The sequence below is a fragment of the Bactrocera neohumeralis genome, chromosome 5, assembly GCF_024586455.1.
Source record: "Bactrocera neohumeralis isolate Rockhampton chromosome 5, APGP_CSIRO_Bneo_wtdbg2-racon-allhic-juicebox.fasta_v2, whole genome shotgun sequence".
Lineage (NCBI taxonomy): Eukaryota > Metazoa > Arthropoda > Insecta > Diptera > Tephritidae > Bactrocera > Bactrocera neohumeralis.
The window spans coordinates 52,475,689-52,502,653 of record NC_065922.1 but is presented as its reverse complement, the minus strand read 5'-3'; the positions used below and the strand labels follow the sequence as shown (position 1 = coordinate 52,502,653).

Here is a 26,965-nt window from a genome sequence, read left to right as displayed (position 1 = left end):
TTATTACCATTTTCGCTATTTTAAGAATCTGCAAAACTGAAAAAAAAAAACTTCATAAAATGGCCGCTACTCAAAAACAAAGGTAAATTTTTTCACAAATTTTTTAACAATGTCGAATTTTTAAAAATGTTATAAATTTCAATATTTAATTTTTTGTTGCTTCTTGTGATAGATAGATATTTAAAGAATATTCATGCCATATTTCAAATAAATCGACTGATTAGGACTTGAGATATTGTGGCAACTGCATCGAAAAAAGTGGTTTCCAGAAAAACGAGTTTAAGTTTTACGTTAATTTCAGGCAGCGTAACTGACTACTGACATAACCAGTTGCCATGACACTAAAAAGGCTATAAACGTAAATAATTTGCCTTTTTAAAAATCCTTATAGTAATATATTCTTGAATATCTGACCTATCGAAAAACAAATTTTCCATTTTTTTTTAATTTCTGAACTAGAATAGTTAGTAACTTACAAATAAGTCCATATTTGAAATATAAATTCGAAGTTTAGGCGATCAATAAATGGATAATAACTAAAAAGGCTATCACAAATCGAAATACCAAACTATATGTTAAGAAATAGCTAATTTATTAAACATTTCTCATGTATACGATATAACGAAGGGTCGAAGAGCTTTTGGAACGTGTTTATTAGGTTTTTTTTTGAACAATCCCCTCATAAAATTTATTTGCAAATACCCTAAAAAAATTCCCTGAAAATTTGAGCCCTTAATACATGAGCATATTGATATTTTCCATAACATCTTTCAAAACTTGTGGCTGTAGCGTTCGAATTTCTGCACCAATGTTTGCCTTGAGTTCAAGGATTGTCTCTGGCTTGTTCACATACACTCGCTCCTTCAAATAATCCCAAAGAAAATAGTCGGGTGCTGTCAAATCTGGCGATCGCCCTCCAAAAATTTGACTTAAAAGTGCCATTGTGTCTTGGGCAGTAGCTCCGTCCTGCTGAAACCACATACCAGGTCTGTTTTCAAGAGCAGGACGTAAAAAATTTTCTATCATAAACCGGTACCGCTCTCCATTTACGGTTACAGCACTTCCATCTTCATTCTCGAAGAAGTAAGGCCCAATGACATTTTCAGATGTGATCCCACACCATACTGTACACCTGATGGGGTGTAATTGGCGTTGATGAATGGCTCTTGTTGATTTCATTTCTGGCAACTTTGAAATTTAACTTGCACCATTTGCACCTTATATGGGTTTAACTGTAAATCTTTTTTTAAAATGCGCCGTAGTGACGTACGAGGCATTCCTAGCTGAGCAGAACGCCTTCTGGCAGATGTTTCTTTAACACTTTGCTGTACTCGTTCAATATTTTCCGCAATGCGACTTAAACGTGGTGTACCGGTTCGAAGCAAATCTGTTACGCTGCCATGTTGGTGATGACGATCAACTAAGCAACGAATCATTGCTTCAGAGGGCGAAATTCTGACGTTAAAATGTCGACGATATGCTCTTTGCGTTAAAATAATTGATCTCTGGTTTAAATAATAAAATTCTATTGTTCTGGTTCTCTGTTCAGTTGTGTACCTCTCCATTATAAATTCTGCAAGTGTTGTCTATATAATCTGAAAGGAAAAAAAAAAATAATAAACGAAAAAGTTATTAAACTTTTACACCCCTTGTTTTCTTTTCGCCCACCCTGTATTAAGATTAGCCGAATATCTCGAGAAGTACTAATGATAGCGCTTTTGCGGACTTTCTTGTAGCAAATAAAATTTCCTATAAGTTTGTCATTAACATTTTTTCTATAGCTCTTGTCATTTACGAGATAAATACAAAGAAATACGATTTTCGTGGAAAAATCAGGTTTAGAGTCCCATACTATCTCGCCGGTGTGAGTTTCCATTTTATCACAATGGGCCCTGTTGTAGAATGTTCAATTCTGAGGAATATGTGTCGAAAGTCAAAGCGATGCCATAAAATGCCTCTGAGCTATAAAAAATAAAAAGATAAAGATAAAAAATCAGGATTTTCGTGTATTTTCAATGGAAAATTTTTACATGCCTTGGTCGAGTTCTTAATGTTAATACAGTCGAATTTTTTTGTCTAGTTTGGGTATTTCAAGTTTCATGAGAGGATTGAAAAAAAATGAATAGTTAAAAAAAACCCTTGTGAAAGCTTAAAATGAAATGGTTGTGTTCCAATATGTCGTGGTGCAGAGTAATCCATCTTCAGTGTTTGGCTTTCCTGATTTCTTGAAGGACAACTGGCGCAAATGATTGTGTACCACTCAGTATTTACTGTTCTCGATTGTTCTAGTGGTATGGTTGCGACAAGTACAGATTTTCTCACAAAAACAGGCAACCATATGCTTAAAAGTGTTTCGTCGCGAACACCCATATAGTTGACTTCTGTTTACTTTCGAGCTCATACGTATAAATTCACGATTCATCACCTGTCATGTTGTCATAGACGAAGTGTCGTTATCGTATTTTTTTAAACATTTCTCTCGGCTAATCGACGCGAGTCTGTTTTTGAATCTATGCTGGTCCCACTAACTCCTATAGTCATCTCTCATATCTATTTCTTATGACGATCTTGCAATATCAGATTGCGCCTAGCATCAATAGTTTCCGGAACAAGAACTCAATTTGGACGTTCTCAATGAAATTCATCTTGGAGTGATCTACGACCTCGATTGGATTCTATATACCATCGATAAATACTGGTATTTAATGGAGGCTCATAACCAAAGATTTGACTGAAGTTCATTGAAGCACTGTTGCTGAGTTAATCCACGTCGAAAGCTGTTAAAAATAATCGCTCGAAAATGTTCGCGATTTAATGCCATTTTTTGGCCGAAATTAATATTTTAAGTAACTATAAGCAACACAAATATTGCTTGTGTGTCAAAAATTTCTGAGTACGTATAACATCAAAATTTTCAAACTTAATGATAAAGTTGTGAATCGCCAGATTGCAAAACTGTGGTTGCCAAATTCCGAAATATGAAAGGCAACCTACGTCTATACATAAAAGGTCAATTGAAAAGTCCCCGGCCTGACACAAAGTGCTCCAATTATATTATATTATACATGCTATCGGGTCATTAGTTCTTGAATTATATCATTTTAGTGGAGTAACTTTTTTTTGCGAAAAAAATTGATAAAAGGGATTTCGCATGTTGATAAAATGTTGCTTTTTAAAGGGAAAAACACAGTTGAACCAATCACTGCCCCAGGAAATTCAACCAACAAGGATTGGAATATTAAATTTAGAAGTGGTGAAATAAGCACCGAAGACAGTGTACGCCCAAAAGAGTTTGTTACCGATGAAAATATCAAAAAAGTCCATAAACTAATTTAGGATGACGGTGAAGTGAAGTTGTTCGAGACGTGTACATCATATCATTCACGAATATTTTGGTATGAGATAGCTCTATGCAAAGTGATTACCACGCGCGCTCACTTTTGACTAAGAACGGAGACGAGCTGATGATTCGAAGCAGTGTTTGGATGAAACATGGCTCCATTATTTCACTCTGAAGTCCAATCGAAAGTCATCCGAGTGCACTGTGCACAATGAAGCCGTTCGAAAGAATGGAGAACCGCAAGAGTCGGCTGGCAAGATAATGGAATCTGTATTTTGGGATGCGCATGGAATAATTTTGGCAAAAAATCATGAATTTGGCTTCAATCTGGCGTTCAGCAACTATTCCTCAAAAAAGAAATTCTTGCTAAGACAAAATATTCGCCTAGTAAAGACTTTTATTTTGAAACAAATGAGAAATCGTACTACAAAAATGGTAAAAAAAGGTAACTATATTGAATAGGAAAACGGGTTGTGGCAAAAAGATTTTATCGTAGGTTGTTATGTAGACTTTCCCATATCATCGTATTTTTGTTATACGTAGGTTGCTATATATATTTCTGGCCTATTAATGCAAATAGGCATATTTATCAACGAAAATGTTTTTTTTTGTTTTTTTTTTTTTTTTTATTTTTTATTTTTTTTTTTCGATTGCTGTTTTGTTTCGGGCTCATACGCATAGATCCATGACTCGTCACCTGTGACGATCTTATAAACGTCTTTTGAAGCACCACGATCGTATTTTTTCAGCATTTCTTTACACCAATTCACACGAGCCTTTTTTTGAGCAATTGTCAAATTGTGCGGGATCAAACGGCCAGGTGTTCATACAATATCGAATATATGCTGGTGGGAGAAATGCATAGGCATGCCTCTATCTGAAGGTATGTTACATGACGGTCTTGCATTATCAGTTCACGTACGGCATCGATGTTTTCTGGCACAACGGCTGTTTTTGGCCGACCTTCACGGAATTCGTCTTTAAGCGAGCGTCGGCCACGATTGAATTCGTTGTAGCAGTTTGTCACAGTTTTATAGGATGGTGCGTCATAGCCATATAAAGATTTTAGTTCATCGGTGCACTCTTGTCGTGATAATCCACGTCGAAAGTTGTGAAAAAAGATCGCACGAAAATGTTCAACAGTTAATTCCATGGCCGAGATGAATCTTTTAATTCCCTGTAAATAAAACAATTCACGATTAAATGACAAAACGTTCTGAGTGATGTTATGCTAAAAAATGTCAAACTTTCCAATGGAAATGTCAGATTGCACCTGGCAACACTTAGTGTTGCCCTAGGCCAGAATATATATAGCAGCCCTCGTATGGGGGGTTATATTCTCATATGAAGTAGCTCGGCAAGTAGTTTCGGTGATATGAACTTTACAAAGGAGATTCCTGGAGATCATTACTTTTATATATTTATTAAATAAAATGCCTCCTCAAAAAGATATGATCGAAATACTATATATGTTTTTTCGGACATGCAGATGGATATAACACCTTCACCGCCCGACGCAGAATGCAGAAAACAAATAATCCAACTATTCGAAAACTTAGCTCAAAGTCGGAAAATTTTACGTGAAAAGTGATCATAAGTAATGACGAAAATTTTACTATGATTAGCCGACATTGTCGACTCACATAGTCCACCAGTGTAATAGAGGCTTTAAACGAACTATTAGAAAAACAGCCAAGCTCTCATCTTTACCTTTCGTTGTATACCTCTAATGCAACACAAAATTTACATGTCTACAGTGTTATTTTGGACTTTCGCATCAAGAGTAAATATATTACTGGATATATCCTTTTTATACCCTGAATGGCTGATATAGAACTATTATAGCATATAGCTTCCGTACAAACTGAACAATCGGGCAGTTGGTTGTATGGAAAACTTTCTCATGTGACGAGATATCTTCACGAACTTTGCATGGATTATCGTCCAGGACAACGATGAAATTATGCCGAAGAAATTGTTCAGATCGGTTTACCATAGCATAGAGCTGGCAATCAAACTGATCGATCAGACTCAAGTTGTTGTAAGAAATCTTTCGTATTTGTAAAGGGTAATAAAGTTTGGTGCAACCGAGGTTAAGGCTTTTTCCATGTTTTAAGATAAAACAAAAAAATATGGATTTAAGTACCAAAAGTGTTTATTCAAAATCATTTTGTATTAAATTTTAAGTCGAATATTTCTTAGAAAGGCAATTTATGAAGGCACAGTGTGTTTGTTCAAAATATATTATATTCTTATGTTATTAACTGAAGACTGTTCTAAATGAAATTTTTTAAAACTGTCTTCGATTCACCACTGCTCTGCTACCTTACTTTGTGCTCTGTTTTTTTTTCAATAAAATTTGCATGTAAAAGTGAAAATTAAATTTCGAGTATCAGGTTCGCAAAAGAGAATATATTGTTAGCCCCTTTATTTTGTATCTCTTTCTGATATGTATGAATATTTCACATTTATGCGAGTTGTTTGTTCGATTCACTGCTCTGCAGTGTTTGGCAAATCGAAGACAGCTATCTATCATGCCTATATACACATCTAATAATTTATATAGAAACTACTTTTATAATACAACAGCACTTTCCTTTGTTATAACTACTTAAGAGTATGAAAACCGACCAATCTTTAGGTTACAAATAAAGACATACATAACTGCACTTTATCTACATAGATTTATGCACCCTCTGAAATTTAAAAATTAATTTTAGCCTCAAAACGACACTGATCACCCATCCACCACTTCTCGATGTCCGTATATGTTTGTGTTTTCTGCCTAAACGGTACACTGTGCAACTTCGCACAGAGATCACAAAATGGGGAACGAAAAGTCAGACGATAATACCGTCGCCACCAGAAGTAACGCATATACTCCTCCGGATGTGTAGCCACATAACGAAGGTACGCAGCAAGCTCTGCAGCGGTTTCGAAATCTTCAGCATCTATCACCGAGTGTGGTGGCACGAAGCGACTGTAATCGGCGCCACCAAATACAACTGGTATCACATAGCGTTTCATAGCATTATACAGCTTCTCGGTCACATAATCATTGCATAGCGAATTCTCAAACGAGAAGTAGAATTTATAACTTTTATCCAATAGTTCATCACATTCATTCGAGGTGTAGGGGCAACTGCAAGCAGAAAAAATAATAATTAAATAGTTACTAATTTTAAAAATTAGGTACTAAATATAAATATTTTAGCAATAGCCACTTAAATATGCTTGTATAATTTTTTTTTGTTAAGATAGCAGCTCTAATTAAATTATTTTTGGAACAAAGTGCTGTGGACATTTATTCAAACCCGACCATTTGACCCCTATTCATAAATTGAAGTAAATTTTATTTTTCGTATATAGTCACAATTCATCGCAATACCCTGTTTCAATAAAGCTGTCCTAAAATTCGATTTGGTAATTCGGGAACCGATACTTTATGTGTCACTAAGTGGTTTGAGCGTCCGAAATATAACAATTTTCATGCTTTTGTAACATGTTGCAGAGTATAATAGTTTTGTTCACCAAACTATTGTTTTTATCACCTAAAACTTATCGAGTTAGATTTGCAGTTATATATATAAATGATCAGGATGATTAGACAAGTTGAATTATTCCTTTTCGCTGTTTGGCGCCAATTGGAGACTCGCAAGTGTAGACAGGTCCTTCTCCACTTGGTCTTTCCTTCTAAGTGAAGGTCTTCCTCTGCTTTCTCCGGTGGGTACTGCTTCGAAAAATCTCAGAGCTGGAGTGTTCTCATCCATTCGGAAAACATGACCTAGCCAGAGTAGCCGTTGTCTCTTAATTCGCTGAACTACAAGTGTGTCAATGTCGTCGTACAGCTTATAGTTCCATCGACTGCGGCATTCGCCGTTGTCCCGTCTCCCTTTTTGTGGATTAGGCAGAGCACACTTAATTTCCAATTACAAAGAAACTGATACGTGCTTCTCATCAGTCTTTTGCTGTCGTATTTGAATAGCTCGTCCGGCAATCTATCGGCCCCGCCGCTTTGTTGTTCTTCGCACTTCTTCATGGTCAGGCAATGGAACGTCTGTTCCATCGTCATCGGTTGGGCTAATCGGGTTTAGCATCTCCAGATGTTATGCTTTCACTATGCTATACAGCACACTGGACAAGTATTCCCTCCATAATTTCAGTATACTCAGGCATTTTAACCTCTCTCTTGATTTTGTCTCGTCGCACCTTTTCATAGAATTTTCGAGCATTACCCCTGTTGTCCAGCTTATCAAGCTCTTCGTACTCATGCATTTTAACCTCTCTCTTATTTTGTCTGCAAATGCGGCTCGCTTCCCTCTTCTTGTTTTCTCCTATGGTCGATTGTAACGTTGCGAGGTAGTCAGTATGTTTTCGCTCCAATGTGACATGGCATTCGTAGTCGTACCAGTTCTTTTGCACTTTCCGAAAACCAAAGGTTTCGTTTGCAGCCTTGCGTTAGGAGCTTGAAATACCGTCGCACAGTTTCCTTAGATTGAGTTGCTGATAAGTGTTCTCAGAGGAGCAGGAGTGCAAGTTAGGCAGAAAATCATTCGGCTGTCTGTGATTGCAGCTTCTCGACATCTAAACTTACTTGTGTTTATTTACGTGCACAGAAGCGAGTGTGTATCTACGCTGCAACAAAATAGTGGTCCGAGTGGACGTTACGAACTCGGAGCGTACGCACGTCTAACACACTGGAGATATGTCTTTCGCTTATCATAGTATGATCGATCTGGTTGGTGGTTTTTCGATCCGGAGAGAGCCAAGTAGCTTGATGAATTTTCCTATACTGAAATCTAGTTCTACAGATAATCCTATTTCGGGCCCGGCGAAGTCGATCAGCCTCAACCCATTTGGGGATGCTACATAAATATACCTTCTTTGCCCACTCTGGCGTTAAAGTCGCCAAACGCGTTTTAAACATCGTGGCGAGGGCAGCTCTAATAGGTGCGCTCTAAACGTACATATAAGTCACATCGTTCACATCGTCCTTCTCTTCCATCGGAATCGATATAATAAATATTGCATTAAGAACAACAATCTGAAACAAGCTTAAAACGATTCCCTTATGTATACTAATGTCTCAGATTACCTTTAAATCGGTTGCCATCGCCTTTTAACAGGAATTACCTTTATTGCAATGCTCTTCAATCATTACAAAGCAATAATAAAACAGTATTAATAACTGAAAGCTGCTGATACGTATGTAATAATAAATACTGCTTTGATTTAATATTATTAGGCATTGGTAATCTTATCTTTAGTGCATTCATTATTTTACACACGCTTGGAAAAGTTTCACTTTTCTCGCACATAATTTTACATACAAATGTTTTTTATCCGTAACTTTTCATTGTTTACAGTTATTACTGTGTTACCTGCTGAATACAATAGCTTGTTAATCTTATCAAACGTGCGATAAATAAGACTTATTACCGCCATGACAGGCATGAGTATTTCCTACCGTTTGAACAACTCGACAAATGTGTCATAAATTTCGTATTTCTGAAATAAGGCTATTAGGCTAGATACTATCTTATCTGATTCATATTATCTATATATCAATATAATTACAACAACAATTATATAATGCTTGGAAAAAGTACGCCGCGTTGTCGCTTCGATTTGCAATGCGAATATGAGCAGCGGTTCAAGCGTTAGTCCTCAAAGTTCCTATGCCTCAAAATGGCTCATATTATGTAATAATCGAAAGTGACTTTTCTGCCTGCTCGTAGTTTCGAGTCTTCACTAATTATTTTCTATATTCGTATAAGCAACTCACCTGAAATTGCCGCATTTCCCATAAATATCCACGGGAATGTGCTCCTGCAATGCCGCTGCCAATTTTTCACGTTTCGACAGCGTCTCACAATGCGACACAAACCAAGCGGCCATACGAGTTTTACCCTCCCATAACTGCGAAACGTTCGTGTCATTCCACACGGCTGGCGGTTGACGCCACGTGGGCCGGATCGCCGGCGCCACTTCTGCGCCAGTTTCAATATCTTCGAACATTTGATAGGGCCACAGCAGGTCCGAATCGAGTCGGTAGCTCATGGTCAAATTGTAGAAGCCACCCTCGTCGGAGAGCACATGTTTAGTCTCGCCCGGCGGTTCCATTAAGGCAAACACGTACAGCTGATGCGGCGCACGTACGCGCGGCACGGAATGCAATAGCGGAAACGGTTCGGCCACATGGAAGAGCACTGCATCGTACATTTCAATTGCAGGCAAAAAGTCGCGGTTATTCGTCAAATCACAACGGTACACCGGACAATTCATTTTATCGCGAAAGTAGTCCGGACCAAGCGTATCCTCGTCGAAGCCCCAACGTTTATTTTTGAAAAAACTATTCCACAAGAGTATGGTGCGCGGTCGGCCGGCGTCGACAGCTGTTGCTTCATTTCGAATTTGTTGCTGATAGGCGCGTAATATTCGGTACTGATTAAATTCGGGCGCATTACTCAGCAAATGCACGATACCCAGAAAACTGACACAAGTCACAAAAATCACGAGCAGTATGGTGCACTTTTTACGTTTGTACATCGTGTCCTTCGTTACGTACGCGACGTTTTCAACTGCGTTCGCTTCCTCATCGCCACTACGCTCGAGCAGCGAAGCGTCAATAGACCGGCGTTCGGTATAACGCATGGCAGCGCCAACAAATGAGTGCGTGCTCGATTCAACCACCGATTGGCCAACCGAAATTTGTCTGTATGTCGCGATGTAGTTATGTAGTATCGATAATAGTTCTTCGATTAGCTCACTTCTTGCCGCGCAAAGTTCGCACTTCAGTCCATCGCTGAGTTGTTTATTTGATTAGATAAGCATGTGCCGGTGACGCTATTAAATACATAGGAGATCATACACAAAATACTTAATCATTAGTAGATACTCAACCCAAACATGTAGTTGTATGTATGTATGTAGTTATAGACAAGAAATGTGTAGAATGTAGAAATGTTTGTCAAACCTGTAAGTACATAATCTCAATTTTTGGCATTGGTAAATATTTACACACATGTACGTACATATGTTTCGTAGGGCACTACCGCGAAGCAAGCCACACTATCTCTGTACTAAGCAAATACAAGTACATATACGACTAAGCCCAGCGGGTAGAAGGGTAAACAAAGAAATAGAGGAGAATACTTTTGTTTTGAGGCACACCTAGTGTGAAATTTGTTTTTTTTGTTTTTGTCTTCACATACTTCTATAGTTTTTGTGTAAGATAAAGTCCAATCAGCTTTTCTTTAAACGCGTTCTTTTCGAAACTATATTTCTCAAATTGGCTGCAGCTGTAACTCGAAGAAAAATCATCCGATAGCTTCGATTGTTCTTCCACAATTTCGGTCGTTTTCGACGGATGTTCTTACACAGTCGCCACAATACGGTCAAATAGAACTCCTTACACACCGTGTGTCCCTCCGAAACAAATTCATAATACACCAAACCCCGAATATCGAAAAAAACAATCAGCATCACCTTGATTTTTGAGCGGCTTTGGCGTGTTTTTTTTTTCGTTTCGGCTCGTTTTTTACCTCAATTTCGATTATTGTTGGCTTGCTTTCATATCAAACTTATAAATCCATGTCTCATCGGCAGTTATAATGCTCTCCATGAATGTGGGATCGGGATTCGCACGATCAAGCATGTTTAAAGCGACCTGTTTACGGTAATCTTTAAAAAAAAATTCAGCTTTATCGGGACGAGTCTAGCAAGAACGCGTTCATACTCAAAATATCCACCAAAATCATTCAAATGGACTCGCGAGAGATGTAAGGCTCTCTTGCTATCTCCCTAAATCTTTCCTGATAATTCTCAAGCACCATATCCTACACTTTTTTAATATTTTCATCAGTTGAAAAGGTCGAAGGTCGTTCAGAACGAGGCATGTCTTCGATGATCTTTTACAAAATTTACCAAAAGTCTTCTATCCATGAGGTATGTGAAACTCAGACTTTGCTCACAGCTGGGACAAGCCAGCTGTTTCATTAACTTTGTTCTTGTGTTTTGACAACTGATTTTCAAATAGTTACATTTTCATAATTATACTCTATAATTGTTTTTTAAAAACCTTTCTTTCATATGTAAATAAAGAACAAGCCATATGAGAATTCTTTTTACCAATTTGTGCCCGGTGAAAAATCTGGGAATATATCAAAATTATTCTCAAATATTTAATTGCCTCGGATGCGTATGGAAAATGTAGTTCAGGTACTCGCGAGCTCGATTAAAACGGAGTCACTATTATCAGTTGTAAACCGCAGTTTCAGTTGTTTTTCAACTCGGTCTTCATCTGTTTGTAAAAATATGAGTTTGGGGAACCGATTAAAGAAACCTCAGGACGCAAGATATCAACTGTACTTTTCGACGAACAAAGGTGAAAAGGTATATACAAATGTTTTGGTTACTGAAATCAATATGTTAACAGGGAGGAATGCACTTAATGCTCAGAAGATTTCCATATTAGAGACGACAGTTTCTGAACAGATATGTACATATGTTACAAGGTCTGTCGCAAAAGAAACAGGACTGTTAAAAAAATAACAAAAAATTAATATTTTTCAAAAGTTTAATTTTTTTATTCAAAGTAGTTTCCTTGTGCTTCGATACAGCGTTTATCCCGGTCAATTAGCATTTCAAATGAGTGTTTAAGGTCATTTTTCGGAATGCTCTTGAGAATATCGGTCGTCGCCTTTTGGATAGCTGAAATGTCCTGAAACCAGTGTCCTTTCATGGGCAAATGAAGTTTTCCAAATGGGTAAAAATTACAGGGTGCCAGATCAGGTGAGTAGGGTGAGTGATTAATGGTTAATATGGAGTTTTTTGTCAAAAAATCAGTGACAAGCGCCGACCGATGACACGGCGCATTATCGTGCAACAGGCGCCAAGACCCTGCCTCACGGTATTGTGGTCGAGCGCGACGAATGCTTGACAAAAGACGCTTCATAACACCAATGTAAAACACCGCATTAATCGTTTGGCCAGGTGGGACGAACTCTCGGTGTACAATACCCTCGGAATCGTAAAAACAAATCAGCATTGTCTTTATTTTTGACTTCTGAAGACGACCGACTTATGATCGTCACAGAGGTCCTCACGACCTTCTTGGAATCGCTTAAACAACTCATGCACATTACTACGGGATAGGCACTAATCACCATAAACTTTTTTCATCATTTGAAATGTTTCAGTAAACATTTTCCCAAGTTTAAAACAAAATTTAATATTTGCTCTTTGCATTTTACGACCGATGACCAAAAGCTGCTGCCACTGTTTGATCGATAACATCGATTGTAGTTATCCAATTGTCTTAAAATTTTTACGAAATGTCAACAGGAGATCAAACTTTTTATTTCATATACTCACCAATAGGTGGCGTCACCAGAAACAGTTATATTTAAAAAGTTCTTTTTCTTTTGCGACAGACCTTGTATTATCAGAATTTGTCGAGAGAGGTCTTACGACTACTGCAAAAACCTCTCTTTTAACATATTTTTTCGTAACATATGCAATGTGTCCCTGTGTTAATCAAAATTTAATTTGTAATTGTTTACGATCTGTTAAGATTGTTTGTGATCTAATAAGGTTACTTATAGAAATAAACCTTTTATGAAAGGGTTTATCTTGATTTTGATCGGTCAGTTTGATTGACATATGATGCTATTTCTACGATATCGGCTTCTTGGGAACATCTGTAAAACTTCAGATAGATATCTCGAAAACTGAGGGAATTCGCGCATACTCAGCTCGTCACGTTGATCATTAAATGAAAAAAAATATGTATACATTCATATATACTTTATAGAATCTTCAATATTTATTTCCCGTTGAGGTTACAAATTTTGTTCAAACTTAATATACCCTGTATTTATACCCCGTTCTGGATACAACTATGAAAAGAGAATTCCTACTGTGCAGCTTGTTTTGTAATGTTATGCTATAATAAGCAAAATGTGTGCATGTAGCTAATATCAGTTGGAAGAGAAAGTATGGAATTAGCGGGTGTATAACCGTTTTTCAAAATATGGGTAATAATGATTAGTGAGTCAGCAATTACTAACGCTGCTACTTAATCTAGTGTAAATAGTCCCAAAACAATATTTTTACTCATAACACTACAATAACGAACAATCTAAATAATACTCAATTATAGCAATGAAGCGAAGCCGCACGAATTTCACGTCTTGCTGACCAAAAATACAAATATAGGCACCTGTTCTATATATGGCGATTAATTAGTACTGCGTACATTCAAATATTTGACGTGAATAAACATATACAGAATGGTATTTGACATAAAATTTTGCCTAACCCACTCTTTGACAAACGAACCCCAAAACAATACGCAATGCATGGACAGCGCAAGCTCGGCTATTTTTTTCTAGGAAACGTTAAAAACATAAACGACTTCAAATTTAGTAATGCGTCGTGGAAAAGAAAAAAACAATCGTCTAGGAAAATCCAATTAGAAACATATTGAAATATACATTGTGATAAAAAAGTTCCCAGAAATTATGATTCAAATTCCTCGGGCAAATGATATTTAAAAAAAAATCTATTTTTCTATAATAAGTTGGCCGGACTGTCCTTAATTACTATGTCACATATGATGAACGCGATCTGTCAACCAGTTTGTTAACATTTTTTTGTTAACAGCAGCTGCTTAAGTCGGTACACCTCAGTTGTGCGCTGCGATTTTTATATAAAAATATCGAACAAAGAATTTGTCTCAAATCTTGTATTACTAACTAAATTTCGTGCACGGAATTGTTGCCTACGAGTGGTACAAATCCTTCAAAGATGGTCAAGAGATCGTCGAAGACAAGCCTCGTTCTATAACACCCTCGACACCTTCAACTGATTACCATATTAATTCAAGCAATTGTTAGAGAGACGGCAGATTAGCTCGTCATCTCTCGCGAGTCCGTTCGAATGATTTTGGTGGATATCGCATCTGGGCTGTAAAATAATTCATGTTAAATTTAGTGAATATATCGTATCTAAGAAGAATGTTCTATAGACGGATTGGATTTTGATCGTTTAGTTCGTATGGCAGCTATATTATATATTCATCCGATATCGCCTCTGCCGACAAATCGGTAGCTTCTTGGAAAGAAAAGGACGAATGCAAATTTTCAGTTCGATATCCCAAAAACTGTGACCTATCAAATCGTAAGAGTGACATCATTATTGGACTCACTGCAAAGAATCTCAGGAATACCTTTATTTAAATAATCGCAAAAAATTCACTCAACATTATTGATTTCAACGCAGCAAAGGGTGAATAATGACTCGAAATCGCCGCTTTTGTGTTATTGCCCTTTAGAGATTAGCCTGCCGCGTATATTTTTGTTTGCCAAAGTTTACATATTCGTATCATTGTTGTTGGCAGTCGCTGGTATCGAATCAACCAACGGCAAATAATGGTCAATAAACACGTGCACGCCATAAACACATATGAATTTGTGTATGTAGATGTGTAGTTTTACATGGAAACCCACCAATTCCACGACAAGGACATGGCTTAATGGGCCGCACATACTCGTGCGCTTGTAATTAGTCTAATGTACTGGAATCGCAAATGGTTTTTTGCATGTTCATTTTCCCTTTTACATCTAAATAGTGTTTAAAATAATTACAAGAGTGGCTTTTACTGCGCCGCCTAATTGTTGTGACTATTTTTTAATATTGAGATAGAGATATACAGTGTTTCCTTTAACTCCAGTTGTTTACTGACACAAACTGGAACTGTCATGAACACAACTCTTAGAAAGAATTTTTGAAAAATGCTGTTTTTTACACGAGGAAACCCATGTAACCCCTTAAATACATATAAAAAATGTAACTCCAAGTGTAAACTGTAATGGTGTGGGTGTAAATGGCAAGAGCAGGGGTTGGAAAATTAGTATTTATTGATTCTGGACAATTATCCTAAGCATATGTACCAGTGATCTGCAGTGAATGAGTTAAACACAACTTTGAGCCACTTGCGAAAAATTGAGTATGAAGCAAGCAAATTATTCACGGAATGAGTATAAGTGTGAATACTGCTCACTTACAATTATGAGAGAGAGAGTTTTGGCTTGTGAGCTGCTTAGCTTGTATGAAGCATATATTCACAAGTGTTTGCTTATGAGCTCACAATACTTATGAATCTTTGCTTAGGATTCTCTGACATTCATGAATACAAAACACTTGTGAATATACGAAGAAGCTCAATTGTGCGCAAGCCACTTGAGCCGTAACGATATGAACCAAAGGCTAAGAAATCCATTACGAAATTAGTAAGAGTTACTATTATATTATTGTATAACAACAAGGATTTTGTAACTGGTTCTAATAATGACTAGATATAATGAAATAAAAAAACTGGATTTTCATATTTTGTGTTAATTTTCTCTATTATTAAAAAAAATCACATATACATACATACTTACATTATTATGTTATCACTTATAATATTACATTTTATTTTATAAAATGATAATTCAGTTCCTTTCAATGGAATTAAAATTAAAAATAAAAATCACGTCACTTTAATGGTATAAAAATTACATGAATTATTATCAAAAAACTAAATAACAAACTTCAGTTAATTTCGGTAAAAAATAAAAATAATAAGCATAAAATTTACTTCAAGATTTATGTACATACATAAGATTCAACTCCAAAGATACAAGTATATATTATAAGTATAGCTTCTAAATATATATTAAGATTGAGGTATTGCACAAAATTACTTCTCAATATCATTGTATATTTTTGTTTTTTAAGTTTCTAAGGTCTTATTGCCATATTAGTTAGTCTTAAATATTGAATTCAGGAATATTATTTTATCTACGGTTTTGGGTGCAAGTCGATTTCTTTTATCAGTTATTAAATTGCCTGCCAAGGAAAATACACGTTCAGACGCCGCACTACTTGCCGGTATAGTTAATATTTTAAGTGCAAGTTTTGATATGCTTGGAAAGTTAGCTTTATGTTGCTTCCACCATTGAATTGCGTCAAAGTCGTTATCAAATTGTATTCTTTCTGTAAAATATCGATCTATCTCATCTTCGATACGTTCCTGCGCGCCCATGTTTGAAATATTTGGAAAAAAGAAGTTCAGGTCATTTGCAGGTGAAGACGTATTTGATGTTGAAGTAATTGGTGAAGATGGAATTTGTGATAAGAAACAAAGAAGTTTCAGTTTTATAGTTTTTACGAAGTCAATAAACTCACCCGTTCCTTTTAAAACCCCTCCGCGTAGGTATAAACTTCAGGGACTCATCTACCTAAGCTCTTCATTTTCTAAAATGTAAGATAAAGCTTTGCATTTAGGCTTAAGAAATAATTGAATAAAAGGATAAGAAACAAATAAGTTTCAGTTTTGTAGTTTTTACGAAGTCAATAGACTCACTCGTTCCTTTTAAAAAACCTCCGCGTAGGTATAAACTTCAGGGACTCATCTACCTATGCTCTCCAATTTCTAGAATGTAAGATAAAGCTTAAGAAAATAATTCAATAAAAGGATAATAAACAAAGAAGTTTCAGTTTTGACGTCACTACAATCGCGCGTTTCGTTCCTTTTAAAACCCCTCCGCGTAGGTATAAAATATATTTTGAATAGGCACGGAATTTGTGAATGTATTCATGAATAAACAATGAGCCACTTATTAGTGAATGTATTCATGAGCCTTTCAACTCATCTAATGGTAAGCAACGAATAGCTCAAACAATTGTATACAGAGAAGCAAGCCAAGCCAAGTGTGAGCGATAAGTGATTGTGAGACATATTCACACTCATTATTACACAAGCAAGCCATGTGATTGTGAGAAGATAATATTTTTAGTGAGAGCAAGTGTGAGTGAATATTGGGGGTGATTCATGAATATGAGAGTGTATTCATAAGCCAAGTATTCACTGCAGATCACTGATATGTACCTCATATCCCGTCACGGACTGGTTCTACTAAGCAACTAAATACGCCTCCCCAAACTACGGATATAATCCCCATAGAACATATTTGGAATATGGTATGTTGAAAAAGAAGATCCGCAAGATCAATATAACATTCAATGAGACTCTTAAAGAAGCTTTGATATCTGAATGGGAGAAAATTGCACAAAACAAACACGCTAAAGTGTTAGTCGATGTCTTAGTCAAGCAATTATTGTTTCTTTATTTGTGTTAAAAATAGAACTTCCTTTAGTTTTTTTTTTTTTTTTAATTTGGCTATGTTGAAAAAAAGTTGTAGCTGTTCAAAAATGAGTGAAAATAATAAAGAAATTCGCTATATTTTGAAATTTTTGTATAAAAAAGGGACGAATGCCATGCAAGCCACCAATGAAATTTGTGAAGTTTACGGAGACGATGCGGTATCAGTTAGTGTAGCACAACAATGGTTCACTCGCTTCCGTTCTAGAAATTTCGATGAGAAAGATGCACTCTGGTCGACCTATGGATGAAAAAGTCGAAGAAATTATGGAAAAGATTGACCAAAACCGTCACAAAAGCAGTCATGACATCGCTAAGGAACTTAACATTAATCACCAAACGATTTTGAACCAATTAAAAAAAGGCTGGCTACAAAAAGAAGCTCGATGTTTGCGTACCACATGAATTATCTGCGAAAAATTTAATGAACGGAATTAATAACTGCGATTCTTTGCTGAAACGAAATGAAGTCGAACCATTTCTGAAGCGAATGGCAAAAGAAAACGAAAAAGTGTATCAAATACGACAATAATGTCCGTAAAAGATCGTGGTCCAAGCGTGGTGAAGCTCAACAAATGGTCGCAATGCCAGAATTGACGCCTCGAAACGTTGTGCTGAGTGTTTGGTGGGATTTGAAAGGAATCATCCACTATGAGCTGCTCCAGATTGGTTAAACGATTGATTTTATATTTTACTGTCAACAACTGATGAGATTGAATTTAGTAATCGAAAAAACGGCCAGAACTGATCAACAGAAAGGGCTTCGTCTTCCATCAGAGCAATGCTAGACCACACACATCTTTGTTGACTCGGCAAAAACTGGGCGAGCTTAGCTGGGAAGTTTTGATCCATCCACCATATAGCCCTGACCTTACACCATCGAACTACCATTTGTTTCGGTCAATGCAGAACTCCCTTAATGGAGTAAAGTTAGCTTCAAGAGAAGCCTGTGAAAATTACATGTCGCAGTTTTTCGCCGAGAAACCAGAAAAGTTTCACACTGATGGAATAATGTCTCTAGCGGAAAAATGGCAAGAAATGATCGACCAAAACGGTACATATTTGGATCATTAGAGTTCATTATAAATAAACAAAAATAAGTTGAAGTTTGATTAAAAATACGAAAAGACTTTTTGTTATTTTTATATACTATGCAAGAAATGGTATGTTTGATTGAGTTTCTTCACAAAAACATCTTTTACGCAAACTTTTTTTTCACTGCATATTTTTCTGAAAAAATATTTTTTTGTATCAAATCATTTTCACATTTCAAGCATAGTAACACATATTTCTGGATTGAATTAAATTTTTATCATTTTGTTACACATACATATATATGTATGTATGTAAGTATGTGTGCACAAGTAAATACTCACAGCCGTACGATCGACATTCGTCATGCTTGAACATATGTATACATACGTACGTACATAAATACATACATTTACAGTTTAATTAATTTCATATTCTTGATGCACTTCAAATAGTTAGACAAGAATTCTCACATTCAACAATAGAATAGAAATGGGTTTTTTTTTAATTTATTTTTATTTTTCTTATTTGGTTTTTCATTATGGAATTAGTTACAACAAATACACCCACATTTGTTTGTATGAAGTAATTTTTTTAATACGAGTAATACACACAGGTGTTTTAGCAAGGGGATGTTGGGAGCACTGAAACAACACTGCTTTTGCTGTTGTTCTTACTAGAAAACGCTATCTCAACTTATTGAAAAAATATACATACATACATACATACTCATATTAGTCACTCTAAAACTGCTCATTATGAATATTCATTCGTGCAGTTACGTGCGCAGATTACTCAGCAATAATTACAATGTTGTGGGCAAAAAGATAACTCATTTATTTAATTCAAATTATTTATTTTTATTTATTTTTTTATACACTATTTTTGAAGGCAGGCACATTTGCGCTATTATCTCAGATTTTTCACTAGGAAAATGCTGAAATTTATTTAATATTAATTTGTCGATTACACGAGCGCCTTCCGATATGTGCTAAGTTAGAAAACGTAAAAAATTTTTTGAAAAAAATTACTATTTATGTACATATTGTGTGGTCGAAAAAGTCTTTTCGTATTTATAGTCAAACTTCAACTTATTTTTATTTTGTATTTCTAATGAACTTTAGTGAACCAAATATGTACTATTTTGGTCGACCACTTTTTGCCATTTTCAGCTAGAGATTTATTCCATCAGTGTAAAACTTTTCTGGTTTCTCGGCAAAAAACTGCGACAAGTAATTTTCACAGGCTTCTCTTGAAGCCAACTTTACTCCATTAAGGGGGTTCTGCATTGCCCGTTTTTTTTTCAATTGCCTGCTTCAATCTCATCAGTTGTTGACAGTAAAATATAAAATCAATCGTTTAACCAAGCTGGAGCAGCTCATAGTGGATGATTCCTTTCGAATCCCACCAAACACTCAGCATAACGTTTCGAGGCGTCAATCCTGGCTGTGCGACCATTTGTTGAGCTTCACCACGCTTGGACCAAGATCTTTTTCGCACATTGTTGTCGTATTTGATCCACTTTTCGTTTCCTGTTACCATTCGCTTCAGAAATGGTTCGATTTCATTTCGTTTCAGCAAAGAATCGCAGATGTTAATTTGGTCCCTTAAATTTTTCGCAGACAATTCATGAGGTACTCAAACATCGAGCTTCTTTTTGTAGTCAGCCTTTTTTAAATGGTTCAAATCCGTTTGATGATGAATGTTAAGTTCCTTAGCGATGTCATGGCTGCTTATGTGACGGTCCTGGTCAATCCTTTCCATAATTTCATCGACTTTTTCGACGATAGGTCGACCAGAGCGAGGTGCATCTTTCACATCGAAATTTCCGGAACGGAAGCGAGCGAACCATTGTTGTGCTACACGAACTGATTCAGCATCGTCTCCGTAAACTTCACAAATTTCATTGGTGGCTTTCGTGGCATTTTTCCCTTTTTTATACAAAAATTTCAAAATATAGCGAATTTCTTAATTTTTTTCACTCGTTTTTGAACAACTTTAATCTTTTTTTTGTTAAATAGCTTAAAATACCACCTTTCTAACACTATATGGTATGGCACAATGTGATTGGTAGCACTGCAGATATACGACTGCAACGACAACTATTGATAAAATACGAAACGACTTTTGCCACTACCCAGTATATGCCGCCCGAAAAATATGTTTTATAATTGGACGCAAATTTCTGGCCGGCAAGAGTTTTTTTTTCCAAGTTTGGCAAGAAAATGTGCTAGTTTTAAGTATACGGTGGATGGGGCAGCAGTTCCTAGCCTATTTCGCCTGATTTGACCGTGGCAATTGTGAAAATATGATCCGGTGCTTTGTCATGTTTTGCAATCAATTTCTTCGTCACCAAACAAAACAGTTTAATTCAGCACAGCGGAGCCCTGTAATCAATTTCCCGACTCTTAATAGTCAGTAACACCTTGGGAATAACATAAAACAGTGACCTTTTCCGCCGTTAGGACTGTCTTCTCCTTCCCCGAACAAATTCGCCGGGTTAAGTCGATTGCTTCGACTGTAGCTTAGACGTTTTCTTCTGAGACACCCGTTTTTTGTGCAACTGATCGTGACCTTCCTGCCGGTAGAACTGTCTTCTTCTACTTCGGACAGGTTCGCCGGATTAAGTCGATATTACTTCTGGTCGCTGATGGTGATGACAGGTAGATTCGTGTTTAGTCGACGGTCTCGAAACAGCGTACTAAATCTTTTGGCACCCACCACATCTTTTGATATGTTTGTCTCAACTATCTCGCACCGCTTCGATCAACGGATTGTCAATACAAGATTATGAACTTTTTTCACGTTTTCTACCAAGATAGCCGTTTTCGGAAACCTCGGCGCGTACCTTTCCGGCCGATAGGATTGTCTGCGGCCAGGTTCACTGGGTTAAGTCGATTGCTTCAACTATTTTCTGGTCTCTGATGTGCATAAGTAGATCCATGTTTTGTCGACGGCCGCGAAACAGCATACTAAATCTTTTGGCACCCACCATATCTTTTGAAATTATTGTCTCAACTATCTCGCAAAGCGTCTATTGGCGGTCTGTCAATACGAGATCATGGTCTTTTGATACGTTTTATTCTGAGATAGCCATTTTCGAGCACATCATCAATTGGGCAAGATCGTGGACACGTTATCACGTTACTTTCTATGGTAGCATGATTAGAGGGCACCTGGATGTGGCTCATAAAAACTTAACATGCGTCGATGAAACTCATTAAATGAAATAAAATACTCAAATTCTGATTTTTTTTGTTGTGCAGATATTTGTATGCCATTTATGATTTGAGCAAAATGTCTGCCAAATAGCCACCAGGGCTCCGTGTTCATACTTACCTCCACCCATTTACACCAATTTTCGATGATCCGGTGCAGCATTTCTGCTGGAATTTCGTCTATTGTGGTCTGAATGTTGTCTTTGAGCTTCTTGAGCGTTGCTGGTTGATTGGCGCATAACTTTGATTTAACATACCTATTATCTAGACACGTTGAATCGCATGATCTTGGCCCATTTGATTGGATAATTTTTCCGAAATTAAAGAGCCGCCAAGCTTTGCACGCATTGTGTTCATGATTAGACGTCAAACATGAAGCGGCGCACCGTCTTGTTGGAAATAGAGATCGTCGATTTCATCAAATTCTGCGAAAAAAAGTCGGTCAAGATCTTTTTACAACGCTTGGTTTTGCTGGTATTTCCTGCCTATTTTCGAAATAAATAAGGCTCAATGATGCCATCATACCACAACCCGCACCAAACGGTATATTTTGGAGATGCAATTGGAATTCCTGAGCCACACGTGCATTTGACTCACCTCAAAGCGGCAGTTTTATTTATTAACGAAGCCAATAAGCCAGATTGGCATTGGCCAATTGAATTGGAATTGGTCTCAACTGAGAAGATAACTTTTCTATGGACATTCTTCATCTTTTTTCGAAATCGTCACTTGCTTAATACTCTCGCACAATTTCCGAGCGTTTTACCACAAATCCGTAAATAAAACGGCCAGCACGAGCTGTCGGAAAAACAAGCGAACCATTGCCCGAATTGCTCTTTTTCCATTTCTCTAAAATTCGCGGACAAGCCCGTTTGCGCACCAGCACGAGCTGTCAAAATCACATATTCAATATTTTCACCTTCGAAAAACAAGCGAACCATTGCCCGAATTGCTCTTTTTCCATTTCTCTAAAATTCGCGGACAAGCCCGTTTGCGCACGCGAACACAAGGAAACTGCGAATCCGTTTCGGCTAAAATTTTGACAGCCGTAGCCGTCTAAAAGACATAGTGAAATTCATTTGTGATAGTGACGCCATCGGCCGGTGCGGATGAGTAATGAATGGAACTCCCTATTATGTATGTTTAAATCTATTTTTTGTAGTTTTTTTAACTACATGTATGTATGTATGTATATACTTTCTTAATAGCATTTAAGAAATGCTCGAACAATTAAGTCAGCCGCTAACGATTCTTTCGCGGTCACCCCAAGTCTTCGCTAATTACAACGTTACATATGTATGTATGTATGTACATACCGGTACAATGAGCACACAGCCGGCCGTCATTAATTTACAAGTGCCAATGGTCAGGCCGACAATGTAACAAATAAGTCACCTCTATTTATTTTTCGTATTTCGACAATAACAAAAAACACTATGTAGTTCACAAAAAGAAATACTAACTGGAGAATCGCCACACAGTTCCAAACGCCTACAGCAACAAAATGCAACTGTTCTATAAGATGGTCAACGAGAAGGCTGGAAACTACAATTTCTAGTGCTGCAATGTGCTTATACTACACACATACATACATATGTACATACATGCAAACGTACTAGCAAACGCACAAAAATTAAATATATTTATTGTATATATATTTACAAGCAAGTGTGTGTGTCATACATACATACATGCACATGTCGATATACATATATGTATGTATATACATACATATATATATACATATGCATATATACAACACATAAAGTCAGCGTATAAAAAATATAAATAAATACATATGGACATATGTATGTATGTATATGGATATTGTATATAAGTAGATATGTCGACATGCAAATAAAATGTATCACGTTTATGCGGAAAATAGCAAAAAGCAAAATTTTTTTGTTTTTATTTTTTATTAAGGGAAAATGAAGTTAAATGCCTCAAGCGTGATTTTGTTTACATTATGTTTGTAAATACATACGTCATTACTGTTAAATGTACCTATGTATTCCACATAAGCAAGTTGAATCGTTGTCACCATCATTAAAATTAAGCACATACACTGTGACAAAAAAGCAGCCGTAAATTGTAATTAAATTCCCTGTTTTTCGAAAAAATGTATTTTGCTAAGTTGGTAGGACTGTCCTTATCTTTTCTTCTTCATCTCTGGCGTAGAGTTAACAACAGCGCGCCAGTCGTTCTTCCTTTTCGCAATTTGGCGCCAATTTCCAACGGAGTGGAGATCTTCCCTTTCACCCGGCGGCTACTGCGCGGCCTTTATTTTATAGACGTATTGATCAACAGTTGATGTTGATGGCCGTCCTGGACGTAGTTCGTGGTCAACGCGTTCTCCTCGACCCTCTTTGGATAATTTGTCAGAGGTGGAGTGTTTTCATCCTTACGGACCACATAACCTAGCCGGCGTAGCCGTTGTCTCTTAATTCGCTGAACTATGTCAATGTCGTCGTATATCTCATACATTGTAACGTCGACTCATCTGATGTTGTCATCGTTCATGCCATGTTTGGTCTTTGTTCGTCGAGAGAGGACTTTACTTCTTCCGATTTCAAAGCTGACATTGTTGATGAATTAATACTGGTTCCAAGGTGTTAGCGCGTGAAATGAGCTTTCCAAAAAGGTATAGCATGACCCGACGCGACGAATAAAACTAGAACTACGCGCTTTCAACGCCAACTAGCGAAAATACCGCTACTTTTTTACAACCCAATATCCCCTACAACTCCATCGACAGCGGTACTCGCCGTTGCCAATGCGCAAAGAACCTTAAATCTTTGGCATAACCTTTCTCTCGAAAACTCGTAACGCCATCTCATCAGATGTTTTCATCGTCCAAGCCCGTATAGCAGCACGGGGATGATGAGTGACTTGGAGAGTTTTGCCTTTGTACGTCGAGAGAGGACTTTACTTCTCAGTTGCCTACTCAGTCCCCCAAGTAGTACTTGTTGGCAAGAGTTTTTGTTGTTGCTGTTAATGCTGGTTCCAAGATAAACGAAACTCTCTACGACTTCGAAGTTATGACTGCCATCAGTGACGTGGGAGCCAAGGCGCGAATGTGGCTCGTGTTTGTTTGATGACAGAAGATATTCCGTCTTGCCCTCGTTGACTACCAGATCCATTTGCTTTGCTTGCTGTTCTTAATTATTATGCCAAAATAAAAAATAATAATAATAAAAATATCGAACAAAGGATTTTTCTCAAATTTTGTATTTCTAACCAAATTTCGTATGCAGAATCACTGGGAATATTGGAAAAGGCTTACGGCGATTCAGTTTAATCAAAAATACAAGCCTTCGAGTGGTACATAGCCTTCAAAGACGGTCAAGATATCATAGAAGACACGGCTCGTTCTGGACAATATTCAATCTTTTCATCTGATGAAAATAATAAAAAAGTAGAGAATGTGAAGCTTCAAAGTCGTCAGGCAAGTGTTAGAGAGATGGCAAGAGAGCTCGACATCTCTCGCGAGTCCGTTCTAATGATTGTGGTGGATATTTTAAGTATGAAACGCGTTCTTGCTCGACTCGTCCCTATAAAACTGAACTTTTTTCAAAAAGGATACGATTGTAATCGAATTTAAAGTCAAAAACGCAATGAATACCATCCGTGTGATTTTTTATTGTTCCTCAAACAGAAATTGCCGCTCCGTCAATCGATCAGAGAGATAAAACAAATTTCGCTGAAGGAGCTGAAAGCCATCCCAAAAAATGCTTATGGAAAGTGTTGCGAGGACTGGATAATATCCTTGGCATAAGTGTATTACATCTGGTGGGAATTTCTTTGAAGGCCACAGAATGAATATTGATGAATAATTATATATTTTGCACTTTATTTACAATTTCCGGATACTTTTTCGTGACAATGTATACACATGCTTGTATACATATGTAAACATACATATACAATATTAGGCCACCCACTAGCGGTAATTTCGTTGCGTGACAAACGTAAATACTTGGTATGAAAAGTGAAAACGCCACACAAGCTACGTAGCGATCATATCCAACACGATTAAGGGGCGCACCTAATACGACAGCCCAAAAACGACAATTTTTAAGAATTCTAACCAAAAACAATACAAAAGTACTACATCATTTGCTTTAAAATTGTGTAGACGAGCGCAAATGCCTTTGAAAATAATAAATATTTAGAAATATTCTTATTAAATTGGTCATTTGAATTTTTCACTTAAATTTCAAGGTTATGTGAAAAGATTTTCAATACAAAAGTTGATGATCTTTTCATTACATACAACTTTGCTTTTGAACTTTTTTCCATAGGACTCGCAATTTTACCGAAAATCGAAATAAACCATTTTTAACCCTTAAAAATTGAACCAGGCCCCCTTTCTCTTCACTTTGATATCATTTTTGTAATACTCGTATTTTGCCTGAAAAAAGCCTCGGTATCAGCGTTTACGTCTTCATCCTCGAAAGTGTCTTTCCCGTGAACATTCTGTCGCGATCTTCAGGTGAGAAAAGTCGTTGTTGGCAAAGTCCAAAGAATGCGTTGGATGAAAAAAGAATTCGAATCAATTTTATTTTCAGAACAGTCTTTAAGGTATGTCTTCTTACGTTTAAGAATTATCGAAATTGAGCCATAACTTTTTAAGCCCCCAGTTTGCCGTATATATAGACCCCAGACTGATTTTACCAAAAATATTGGTCAATCTGTGAGATCTCTTATTGAAATTCGGAGAGAATCCTTTTCTGATAATAATGTGCCTTTGTGTCAAAAATGGTAAAACTTATTGTAGAGATATTCGAATTTCGAATCAATGCCACTCTTAGCCCTATTTACCTCACATAATGATTTTCGGACCTTCGGTTTACTTCATATCTTATGAATTGGTTAGTATGAAAAATATCTTAGCAAAATGAACTCAACATATAATATTGGTTTAATCTCGAGAAGCTCGAAAACAACATTCAGCGGTGAGATATGCAAACGGAAGCGGCAAAAATTGCTTAAAAGAAAATTATATCTAGGGAAGTGGAGATGTCAGATCAATGTAAAAATTTATTATTGTTGTAGCGACAGAAAACATTCCTAAAGTATTTTGGAGGAATGCTACCCGTCCGACAGTCCTTAACCGGATATAAGATCTGGATCCGTTCCGGTTACGTAAGCTCACTGTACGTG

At 36.8% G+C, this 26,965-nt stretch overlaps 1 protein-coding gene across 3 annotated transcripts; it reads right to left on the bottom strand.

Moving 5' to 3' along the window:
• Nucleotides 1–5,473: 5,473 nt before the first annotated feature.
• On the bottom strand, nt 5,474–23,316 carry LOC126758020 (alpha-(1,3)-fucosyltransferase C). 3 transcript variants are annotated; one of them, XM_050472003.1, is made up of 3 exons: nt 23,263–23,316; nt 9,126–10,186; nt 5,474–6,482 (listed from the first exon to the last, which is right to left on the bottom strand). In XM_050472003.1, the coding sequence occupies exons 2-3, from the start codon at nt 9,992–9,994 to the stop codon at nt 6,044–6,046; spliced, it is 1,308 nt and encodes a 435-aa protein (XP_050327960.1). In that variant the 5' UTR covers nt 9,995–10,186; nt 23,263–23,316; the 3' UTR covers nt 5,474–6,043. The 3 variants fall into 3 exon arrangements, with proteins under 3 accessions (XP_050327960.1, XP_050327959.1, XP_050327961.1); XM_050472002.1 differs by having other exon boundaries at nt 23,116–23,305; XM_050472004.1 differs by lacking the exon at nt 23,263–23,316 and adding an exon at nt 21,921–22,201.
• Nucleotides 23,317–26,965: the final 3,649 nt, after the last annotated feature.

Bases quoted from the DNA above. Each gene is read 5' to 3' on its own strand.
- LOC126758020 (XM_050472003.1), bottom strand. From the start codon at position 9,994: ATGCGTTATACCGAACGCCGGTCTATTGACGCTTCGCTGCTCGAGCGT. The intron at 6,483-9,125 runs GTGAGTTGCTTA...TTCTGCTTGCAG, and splicing joins GGGAAATGCGGCAATTTCAG to TTGCCCCTACACCTCGAATG.